We start from the raw sequence: 12,300 nt of genomic DNA, 5'->3' as shown, positions 1-12,300 counted from the left end.
ATTTCAATGTATGCCAGTTGTGTAATTAGAACATTTAACAAATCAGAAAAAGTTTACAATTTCTCAATGCGTCAAAAAACTTTTTAAAAACATTTTTTATTTTTTTATTTTTTTTTATTTTTTAAAGTGAAGCACAGTCAAGTTTAAGTTAAGATGCTTACTTGAAGAATGGAACAATCTTGTTTGCAAGGGTTTCAGCTGTGCGGAACCCTTGTGAATACAACATAACCTGCGCAATGAGTTGGCGATCTGGTTTTGTCATTGCCAGACTACGGAAGAGTTTTTTCAAGTTATCTGGTAGGTTGGAGCGACCAGCATAGCCTGGATTCATAGTAATGAAAATAGCCATATCTGCTCTGACTTTTACTTGTTTGTTCAGCAGCTCACATGTGATAGTAGGAGAACCTGAAAGAAAATGAGCAGATCTGAAATTGTAAATTCAAGTGCATCACGTAAGATTAGGAATAGGTTGGTCAGCATCTCAAGCCTGTTTCGGCATCCCATTAGATCACGTCTGAACTGGTCCACAATTCTCTTGCCCATCTTTCATATATAGATATATATATTATACATAAATCCCTCAATGCAGTCATCCATATACATCCCAATGTCCAAATACATCATCTTTCTGATAACTGATGCAACAAAGCTGGTGCCAAATAAAATGCTTTGCATTCATTTGGACTTACTGCGGTGGAGAAGGGAAGTCAAGGGTCTCCATAACTTTTGCCCAAGCTTGCATCCTGGAGAGGATACCCTAGTTTCACTGCGGAACATAAGCACACCAGAGGGGACAGAAGTTATAAGTGAGAATTTCAACTCAAGCAACCCCCAAATAGTGAAGTGTTGATCCACCATGGTCCATCTGCTTTCATAGGTGTTTGGAGCTTAGTTCTGCTCAACTAGTGGCTGGAATCCATCACACCAGGTAAAACAAACAAAAAGATAGCAGGCTGCAACATCAGGAGCACCCATAAAGAATAACATGACTTGGGAGAGGCACGGTGGTTAGCACTGCGCCAGGGACCTGGGTTCAATTCCGACCTCGGGTGACTGTGTGGAGTTTGCATATTCTCCCCATGTCTTCGTGGGTTTCCTCCGGGTGCTCCAGTTTCCTCCCACAGGCCAAAGATATGCCGGTTAGGTGCTTTGGTCATGCTAAATTGCCTCTTTGGGTGGGGTTGCGGGAATAGGGTGGGGGACTGGACCTAGGTGGGGTGGTCTTTTGAAAGGTCAGTGCAGACTCGATGGGATGAATGGCCTCCTTGTGGACTGGAGGGATTCTATGATTCTAGAACTTGCAGCTGGTCAATAAAGTATGCAAGACCACGGTGATCGACGTGGAACTTCATCGGCTGAACATCAACATGGCACTCAACAAGACACCAGGCTCGCTGAGCATATCACGAAGATAAACATTACATGTTCATCTGGCAGGGTAAACATTTAGAAGCAACGTCCGAATAAGGTGTGGGCTTCGCTGTGAGGAACTCTCTATTCTCTATGACAGATCCCTCCAACAATTGCTCAGAACGTGTTCTTTCCATCAACCTCAACTCTGACAAGGCCAGTTAACCTCATGAGTAGTCATGTTCCAATGCTGTGTTCACTAGAGGTGAAAGATCAGTTTTGACGTGCTGGACACTAGCATCAGCAGAGTTTCTAAGTCAGAACATCTTTATCTATTGGGGGATTTGCACAGGGGTGAACACAGCCCATGAGACCTGGTCTTCCTGTTCAGATTTCACTTCCTGGGAAAGATAAATGAGAACAAATAAGAGACAACTTGAGTTTTGCTGCTGCCATGAGCTGAGTGTTACTAATACCTCCTTTCAAAACTTACCGTGTCACAAGGTGCCCTGGAAACATCCAGATTAGGGCACGGGGACCAACTGGATATGAGCACCAGTCTGAACAACAGTCTCAGACACAGAAATGTAGAATATAGGAGTAGGCCATTTGGTCCTTGGACTCTGCTCCATTATCACGGCTGATTATCCAACTCAGTAACCTGTCCTCCCTCTCTCCACCCCATATATTCTTTGATCCTTTTAGCCCCAAAAGCTTGAAAACATAAAATGTTTTGGCCTTAACAGCTTCCTGTGGTAGAGAATGCCACAGGCTCACCACTCACTGGGTGAAGAAATTCCTCCTTATCTTAGTCCTAAGGGGGCAGCACATGGCAGTGGTTAGCCCTGGGAATGCGGCGCTAAGGACCCGGTTTCGAATCCCGGTCCTGAGTCACTGTCCATGAGGAGTTTGCACATTCTCCCCGTGTTGCGTGGGTTTCACCCCCACAGCCCAAAGATGTGCAAGTTAGGGTGGATTGGCGACGCTAAATTGCCCCTTAAATGGGGGGGGGGGGGGGGGGGGGGGGGGGGGGGGGGGGGGGAAAGAAATGGGTACTCTAAATTTATATATTTAAAAAAATCTTAGTACTAAATGGTTTACCCCGCATTCATGGACTGTGACCCCGGTTCTGGACTCCCTCAACTTCCTGCATCTAGCCGGTCTAGTCTCGATACAATTTTATAGGTTCTCTTAGAGTCCCCCCTCACACTTATGAACTCCAGAGAATATGATCCTAACTCAGTCTCAAATGGTGGTTCAAGGCCAACATCATTGTTATGCAATCGGTCATTGAAGCCATGTAGTCTACTTTAATTACAAGACAAATCAGCGTGAGAAAACTGTGAAAAAGAGAAACTTGAAATAAAAGCCAATGGGCTACTCAGTGGTGCACCAATGCTATTGGTTATATTCAGATATCCTTGGAGGAAGGGGGCAGTGCTATGAGATATACATGATACAAAGACAGTGACCCTGTACAAGAACAAGGGCAACCGCAGTGATTGCAACATCAAGGCACTGAACAGTGTGGGGCGTATTCACCCACATTGCACTGGTCAGGCTGCACATCTTGGCTGAATGCATCTACCCCCCCCCCCCCCCCCCCCCCCCCCCCCCGCATCCTAGTGTGGTTTTATGACTGGAAGATCTACAATTCAAAATTTTCAGTCCGACAGCCGCAAGAGAAGCCTCATGAACCAAGAAAACTACCATATATTGCCTCCATCAATCTTGCCAATGCATTAGACCACGTGACTACAGGCAGTCCATTTAAACTGGAGAAAATTAACTGCCAGCCTAAGCTGCTCAATATGATTTCCTCTTCACAGCGTGCAACATCAGAACCGGGTATACAACAGGATTGCATTGACATCAACACCCATCGACATATTTGTCTCTTTGCTGCAGTCATATGCCTTCAGGTCATCAACAATAACGGTCTACTTACACGCCAGAACTGATGAAAATCTGTGCAGCCTTGCTCGCCTGAAATCTAAGATGAAGGTGCGCCAAGTGATCATCAGGGTGGTTGATGATGCCACACTATTATCCATACTGACGAACACTTTCCCATTGGACAGACTCTCTCTTGCCTCAAACAAATTTGGTTTGAACATGAGCATCAGAAAGACAAATTACAAATTCAATCCTGATAATGGCAGCATCCTGGACTATGTGACGCTAGAGGTAGTTGATAGTTTTGCATATATAGACTCCACAAACAGCAGCAATCTGTCACTTAATGCTAAAACCAACACATGCAGCCTAAAAGTTGCAGTGATTGTGTCCGAGTAAGGGGAGTGTGGAATGACAATAATCTGACTGAGAACTTTCAACTGAGTGACAAAAGCCTCAGACCTCAACACATTCCTCTCGTGGTGAGACTTAAACTAGACAACAAAAGATAGACAGGAGAAACGGCTAAATAGTTTCCACCTTTACTGCTTAAATGTATCCCCTCTTGGTACAGCAAGGTTACTAACACAAGAGGTCCTGGAGTGTGCTAGTTCTATCAGCATAAACTAAGTCAAAGATGTCTGTGCTGGCTCCAGAGGTGAAAGTAAGCCGGTATGCCGTATTGGTTAAGAAAGTGGCTAAGATGGAGAGGGAATGTAAAGATGCAGGGAGGGAGAATGACAACTGGCAGCTCGAGAGGTCATCTTCCTCTTATCTCCACCAGCCTTACTGACACCTCCCTCCCTTCCTGTAGTTCCTGGCGATGCCTCTTTGGTTAATAGAATCTCTATAGCATTTGATAAGGTTCCCATGATAGGCTCATTCAGAAAGTTAGGGGGCATGGGAAATTTGCCTGTCTGGATACAGAATTGGCTGGCCGAAAGAAGACAGCGAGTGTTAGTGGATGGAAAGTATTCTGCTGGAGGTCGGTGACCAGTTGTGTCCCACAGGGATCTGTTCTGGGACCTCGGCTATTTGTGGTTTTTATAAATGATTTGGATGAGGAAGTGGAAGGGTGGGTTAGTAAGTTTGCCAATGACATGAAGGTTGGTGGAGTTGTAGATAGTGTTGAGGGCTGTTGCAGGTTACAACAGGACATTGACAGGATGCAGAGCAGGGCTAAGAAGTGGTAGATGGAGTTCAACCTTGATAAATGTGAAGTGATTCATTTTGGAAGGTCGAATTTGAATGCTGAACACAGGGTTAAAGGCAGGATTCTTGGAGGTGTGCAGGAACAGAGGGATCTTGGGGTCCACGTACATAGATCCCTCAAAGTTACCACCTAGGTTGATAGGGCTGTTAAGAAGGCGTATGGTGTGTTGGCTGTTATTAACAGGGGGATTGAGTTTAAGAGCCGTGAGGTTTTGCTGCAGCTTTATAAAACCACACTTGGAATATTGTGTCCAGTTCTGGTCACCTTATTATAGGAAGGATGTGGATGCGTTGGAGTGCAGAGGAGATTTACCAGGATACCGCTTGGACTGGAGGGCATGTCTTATGAAGAAAGATTGAGGGAGCTAGGCCTTTTCTCACTGGAGCGAAGAAGAAAGAGAGGTGACATGATAGAGGTGTACAAGGTGATGAGAGGTATGGTTAGAGCGGATATCCGGAGACTTTTCTCCAGGGCGGAAATGACTGTCACGAGTGGACATAGTTTTAATTGGAGGAAGGTATAGGGGAGATGTCAGAGGTTGGTTCTTTACACAGAGTGGTGGGTGCGTGGAATGCACGGTCAGCGGAGGTGGTGGAGTCAGAGTCATTAGGGACATTTAAACGACTCTTGAACAGGCACATGGACAGCAGTAAATTGAAGGGGTGTAGGTTAGGTTGATCTTAGATTAGGATAAATGGTCTTTGGCCCTATATTGTGCTGTATTGTTCTATATTCTATAGTGCAGAAGGAGGCTGTTTGACCCATTGCATGCTGGTTGGGGAAACACTTGTCCCAGGCTCCACCAATTGGAGCGCTGCCTCTGGCAGTTGGGCAATGGCGCAACCCGTACGTTCCCAGAGAGGTGCGGCACAAGGGCTTTGAAAACAGCCACCAAAACTCACGAGTCGGATGAGTCTGATACAGTTTAAGGTGGTGCACAGGGTTCTGGCGAGAATGAGTGGGTTCTCTCAGGGGGCAGATGAGTGTGAGAGGTGTGGGTGGGGGCCAGCGATATCACGCGCACATGTTTTGGTGTTGCGAAAAATCTGGGTGGGAGTCTTCGCGGTCTTAGCCAGATAGACGAAGAGATGTAGAACCTGGAACCTTTGGTGGCGATATTTGGGGTTTCAGAAAAGCCAGAGCTCATGGAGAGGAGGTAGGCCGATGTCTTAGCCTTCGCCTCTCTGATTGCACAGCGGCGAATTTTGCTGGAGTGGCAATCAGCATTGCTACCGAGGGTAGCAGCTTGGTGACCTGTACGGCTTCCTGCGATTAAACAAGATAAAGTATGACTTAAGTGGCTCAGCAGGGGGATTTGAGAAAAGGTGGGGGATGTTTGTGACCGTGTTTGAGGGGCAGTTCGTCGCGGGGGAGTGAAAAAGAGGAAAAATCTGTACAGACTTTATAGTTGATTGTTGGGAAGTGTGTTTCCCGGGGAGTTTGTTCGCTGTAACCTGTTTTGATACATGTTTGTAATAAAATATATTTTTTTAAACTCATCAGTCACTCCTGGGCAAGGGAGTACAAGGCTCGAGTTGTCCTTCAGGGAGCGGATGGGGTTGGTACCATAAAGGATGTCACAGATAATTGTCAGAAAGCAGGAGGCTGGAGAAGACATTTAAAAGATTGTGCACGAGAAAGAAAATAATTATTTTAAAAAACCATAAATGTAGAGTATCCAATTATTTTTTTCAAATTAAGGGGCAATTTACTGTGGCCAATCCACCTAACCTACACATAGAACATAGAAACATACAGCACAGAACAGGCCCATCGGCCCACGATGTTGTGCCGAACCTTTGTCCGAGATTAATCATAGATTATCATTGAATTTACAGTGCAGAAGGAGGCCATTCGGCCCATTGAGTCTGCACCGGCTCTTGGAAAGAGCACCCTACCCATAGTCAACACCTCCACCCAACACTAAGGGCAATTTTGGACATGAAGGGAAATTTATCATGGCCAATCCACCTAACCTGCACATCTTTGGACTGTGGGAGGAAACCGGAGCACCCGGAGGAAACCCACGCAGACACGGGGAGGGTGTGCAGACTCCACACAGACAGTGACCCAAGCCGGAATCGAACCTGGGACCCTGGAGCTGTGAAGCAATTGTGCGATCCACAATGCTACCGTGCTGCCCTTAAGAACAAATTAATCTACACTATATCATTTTACCGTAATCCATGTACCTATCCAATAGCTGCTTGAAGGTCCCTAATGTTTCCGACTCAACTACTTCCACAGGTAGTGCAATCCATGCCCCCACTACTCTCTGGGTAAAGAACCTACTTCTGATATCCCTCCTATATCTTCCACCTTAAATTTATGTCCCCTTGTAATGGTTTGTTCCACCCGGGGGAAAAGTCTCTGACTGTCTACTCTATCTATTCCCCTGATCATCTTATAAACCTCTATCACGTCACCCCTCATCCTTCTCCGTTCTAATGAGAAAAGGCCTAGCACCCTCAACCTTTCCTCGTAAGACCTACTCTCCATTCCAGGCAACATCCTGGTAAATCTTCTTTGCACCTTTTCCAGAGCTTCCACATCCTTCCTAAAATGAGGCGACCAGAACTGTACACAGTACTCCAAATGTGGCCTTACCAAAGTTTTGTACAGCTGCATCATCACCTCATGGCTCTTAAATTCAATCCCTCTGTTAATGAACGCTAGCACACCATAGGCCTTCTTTACAGCTCTATCCACTGGAGTGGCAACTTTCAAAGATGTATGAACATAGACCCCAAGATCTCTCTGCTCCTCCACATTGCCAAGAACTCTACCGTTAACCCTGTATTCCGCATTCAGATTTGTCCTTCCAAAATGGACAACCTCACACTTTTCAGGGTTAAACTCCATCTGCCACTTCTCAGCCCAGCTCTGCATCCTATCTATGTCTCTTTGCAGCCGACAACAGCCCTCCTCACTATCCACAACTCCACCAATCTTCGTATCATCTGCAAATTTACTGACCCACCCTTCAACTCCCTCATCCAAGTCATTAATGAAAATCACAAACAGCAGAGGACCCAGAACTGATCCCTGCGGTACGCCCATGCCTCCTTACTTTCTGCAGAAATCTACCATGGGGAACTTTATCAAATGCCTTACTGAAATCCATGTACACTACATCCACTGCTTTACCTTCATCCACATGCTTGGTCACCTCCTCAAAGAATTCAATAAGACTTGTAAGGCAAGACCTACCCCTCACAAATCCGTGCTGACTATCCCTAATCAAGCAGTGTCTTTCCAGATGCTCAGAAATCCTATCCTTCAGTACCCTTTCCATGACTTTGCCTACCACCGAAGTAAGACTAACTGGCCTGTAATTCCCAGGGTTATCCCTATTCCCTTTTTTGAACAGGGGCACGACATTCGCCGCTCTCCAATCCCCTGGTACCACCCCTGTTGACAGTGAGGACGAAAAGATCATTGCCAACGGCTCTGCAATTTCATCCCTTGCTTCCCATAGAATCCTTGGATATATCCCATCAGGCCCGGGGGACTTGTCTATCCTCAAGTTTTTCAAAATGCCCAACACATCTTCCTTCCTAACCAGTATTTCCTCGAGCTTACCAGTCTGTTTCACACTGTCCTCTCCAACAATATGGCCCCTCTCATTTGCAAATACAGAAGAAAAGTACTCGTTCAAGACCTCTCCTATCTCTTCAGACTCCATATACAATCTCCCACTACTGTCCTTGATCGGACCTACCCTCGCTCTAGTCATTCTCATATTTCTCACATGTGTAAAAGGTCTTGGGGTTTTCCTTGATCCTACCCGCCAAAGATTGTTCATGCCCTCTCTTAGCTCTCCTAATCCCTTTCTTCAGTTCCCTCCTGGTTATCTTGTATCCCTCCAATGCCCTGTCTGAACCTTGTTTCCTCAGCCTTACACAAGTCTCCTTTTTCCTCTTAACAAGACATTCAACCTCTCGTCAACCATGGTTCCCTCACTCGACCATCTCTTCCCTGCCTGACAGGGACATACATATCAAGGACACGTAGTACCTGTTCCTTGAACAAGTCCCACATTTCGCTTGTGCCCTTCCCTGACAGCCTATGTTCCCAACTTATGCACTTCAATTCTTGTCTGACAACATCGTATTTACCCTTCCCCCAATTGTAAACCTTGCCCTGTTGCACGCACCTATCCCTCTCCATTACTAAAGTGAAAGTCACAGAATTGTGGTCACTATCTCCAAAATGCTCCCCCACTAACAAATCGATCACTTGCCCTGGTTCATTACCAAGTACTAAATCCAATATTGTCCCTCCTCTGGTCGGACAATCTACATACTGTGTTAGAAAAGCTTCCTGGACACACTGCACAAACGCCACCCCATCCAAACTATTTGATCTAAAGAGTTTCCACTCAATGTTTGGGAAGTTAAAGTCACCCATGACTACTACCCTGTGACTTCTGCACCTTTCCAAAATCTGTTTCCCAATCTGTTCCTCCACATCTCTGCTACTATTGGGGGGCCTATAGAAAACTCCTAACAAGGTGACTGCTCCTTTCCTATTTCTGACTTCAACCCATACTGCCTCAGTAGGCCGATACCCCTCGAACTGCCTTTCTGCAGCCGTTATACTATCTCTAATTAACAATGCCACCTCGCCACCTCTTTTACCACCCTCCCTAATCTTATTGAAACATCTATAACCAGGGACCTCCAACAACCATTTCTGCCCCTCTTCTATCCAAGTTTCCGTGATGGCCATCACATCGTAGTCCCAAGTACCGATCCATGCCTGAAGTTCACCCACCTTATTCCTGATGCTTCTTGCGTTGAAGTATACATACTTCAACCCATCCCCGTGCCTGCAAGTACTCTCCTTTGTCAGTGTTCCCTTCCCCACTGCCTCATTACACTCTTTGGCGTCCTGAACATCGGCTACCTTAGTGGCTGGACTACAAATCCGGTTCCCATTCCCCAGCACAAATTAGTTTAAACCCTCCCGAAGAGGACTAGAAAACCTCCCTCCCAGGATATTGGTGCCCCTCTGGTTCAGATGAAACCAGTCCTGCTTGTACAGATCCCACCTTCCCCAGAATGCGCTCCAATTATCCAAATACCTGAAGCCCTCCCTCCTACACCATTCCTGCAGCCACGTGTTCAGCTGCACACTCTCCCTATTCCTAGCCTCGCTATCACGTGGCACCGGCAACAAACCAGAGATGACAACTCTATCTGTCCTGGCTTTTAACTTCCTGCCTAACTCCCTAAACTCATTACCTCCACACCCCTTTTCCTACCTACGTCGTTGGTACCAATGTGCTTCTGGCTGCTCCCCCTCCCCCTTAAGGATCCTGAAGATACGATCCAAGACATCCCTGGCCCTGGCACCCGGGAGGCAACATACACTGTGCCACCCAAAAAATAATTAATTTAAACCTCAGTGGTCAAATATTGAGGGAATGGAGTTGAAAATGAGCAGTTACAGCTAGAATCGAAACCATGATAATTCAGAAGAATACCTTAAAGTGCTTGCTTTTGTTTATCTCTCGCGGAGACTAAAATGACTTCATATTTCATTAAACGGTTAGCTACAGATTAAACCAACATTCTGTTGGAACAAATTAAAGTGAAAATACGCAAATTGCGTTGAAAATTGTACACTTGTTAAATGGACAAGGAAAAGAAAAATCCAGTTCGTAATTTAAGCTTGATTTTTTAAAATAGGAAATTAGTTTGGAATATTCTTGTACTGTAAGGATTAAAAATAAAGAATAAATTGCATTTTGATTTTTATGAGGTGAATTCAGTTTACAAATTGTATTTAATATTTTAGAAATTCACCTCGTGGCATGGCACAATGAGAACCAGGAGAGCAGTCTTGGATAAAATGGTAAAAAGGTATGAACTGTGACTGCAACACATCAGGTTGTTCCTTCAAGCGCCTACCACCATAGATTTTCTCCTTCACCCCACACCATAACAATGGACTCTTGAACATTTTCTCCCTTCTGCAATTATTGATAGCAGAGCCTGCGTTTGCCCCAGTCTCATGCTTTAGAATTCCCTCCCCTTACTCAGCCTCACCTTGGTTGCCACTAAAATCATCGATTCAACTCAACTTTCGGTTACTTTGCTCAACTCTACCACCAGTGCTTGGCATAAGTCTTGATTTTGTTTTATCCCCATTCTCTGTAAATCCTAGGATGCTTTTTATACATAAACACAATTAGTTGCACTATTCGTGGTTTTGCGATATATTTTTAACCAAAAGTCAATAGGTGCAGAGTCAACTGAAGATAATGTACTTCAATGTGGAATATTTTGGCTAATAGCAAAACATGCCTGCTGCAAAATGTAAAAGTAACAGTAAAAGGTTATTGCACTGTAGAAATGTTGTAAACTACCAATATAGAGAAAGAATAGCAGATCAGCACAAATCAAATACTGAACAATGTTACTCACTTCTATCACGGCTGGGATTAGAGTGCTCACGGAGTGCTTCCTGGATGCACTGTATTTGTTGGGATACAGCTGACAGCATACGTTCTTCAAGACGATTGAATTCATCAAAACAACCCCAGGCTCCCACTTGACAGAGACCCACAAATATACGACCCATGGCCTAAATTAAGGAAAAGTTAATTAGGCAAGCAAACATCTTGGGGGGGGGGGGGGTTTAAACGATTTTACCATTTCGCTCAGTAATTAGAGGGGTTACATTGATATAAACTTCCCCACCTCAACTTCCTTTCATGAACTTTGAACTTTGTTTTAAACTATCACAGTTAATACTAGATACCATGACACTAGCATATTGAAGGTACAATTCATATCACAACTGCTCAACATACAAGCAAAATTCCACTGCACTGGAAAAGTATTCCTGAAAATAGTTTTCTGCAAGTTTAATAAATTACATTTGATAAATTGGCACCACAGTACTAAACTCAGCACCTGGAAATCAAAGGTCTCATCACAGTTAAAGACCAGAACAAAGCGTCCAAGCTGGTGTCCAAGTGCTTTGACAGATTCTGTTTTTCCAGTACCAGCGGGACCTAATGCAGAACAAAGATGGGAACAAAATAATTAAACGTGATACACATACCACTAAAGTAACTTTTGCAAGAAAATGAAATGTCACCACAAACAGACGCGGCTTTTCAAATAACTAGTTAAAAGCTAAATGCTTTGGAATGTGCTTTTTCTTATCATTTGAACCATCCATGCAAGAGCAATTCAGTTGGAACAAACCAAAATGTTGATGCGGCCAATATTAAAGTGTTTGTCTTAGCCAATTTTACACCTTCCTTCTCTCCTGATTTTTATCCTTGCTAAGATCAAAACAGAAGCAGCAAGCAGAAGTTGTCTTTCATTTGTCAGCCTATTTAATGGTGGAGAGCGATACAATTAAACTCGATTCAGGCTCCATCAGGTGAACATGGGTGCACAGTTTGGCAGGACAGGTTATCAGAGAGTTATGAGAAATACTAATTTTCTTCTCCCCACCCTGCCACAGTTAAGCAAACTCATGCTCCAGGAGGCAAACTAGGAATCTTCAGTCGGTTTCATGATAGGGATAGACGACTTAGGAGCAGGCCATTTGGCCCAACAAGCCTACTCCGCCATTCAATAAAAACATTGCTATGGTCTCAAATCCACTTTCCTATCTGTGCCTCATAACCTCCAATGTCTTATCAAAAATCTGTCTAACTCTGCTTTGAATAAACTCAAAGACCCAGCATCCACTGTTGAGGAAGAGAATTCCACTAATGTACCTTAGAAAACAATTCCTCAAGGCTCAAAAGGAAGACCTGATTCTTAAGCTCTGTCCCCTAATTCTAGTCTCTCCCATGAGTAGAAACATCCTCCTGG

At 44.6% G+C, this 12,300-nt stretch overlaps 1 protein-coding gene across 2 annotated transcripts in view; it reads right to left on the bottom strand.

The window, feature by feature from the left end:
• Positions 1-12,300, bottom strand: part of dync1h1 (dynein, cytoplasmic 1, heavy chain 1) — a 159,626-nt gene that overhangs the window by 108,640 nt on the left and 38,686 nt on the right. For both annotated transcript variants that reach the window (XM_072490732.1, XM_072490733.1), the window contains exons 28-30: positions 11,383-11,483; positions 10,891-11,050; positions 162-405 (exon numbers count right to left, since the gene is read on the bottom strand). In XM_072490732.1, coding sequence (XP_072346833.1) covers positions 162-405; positions 10,891-11,050; positions 11,383-11,483 — 505 coding nt within the window. The remainder of the gene's footprint in view (positions 1-161; positions 406-10,890; positions 11,051-11,382; positions 11,484-12,300) is intronic.

This window comes from Scyliorhinus torazame, chromosome 2 (assembly GCF_047496885.1).
Source record: "Scyliorhinus torazame isolate Kashiwa2021f chromosome 2, sScyTor2.1, whole genome shotgun sequence".
NCBI classification, from domain to species: Eukaryota; Metazoa; Chordata; class Chondrichthyes; order Carcharhiniformes; family Scyliorhinidae; genus Scyliorhinus; species Scyliorhinus torazame.
The sequence above is the reverse complement of the archived record's forward strand: the minus strand, read 5'-3'. Positions and strand labels throughout refer to the sequence as shown.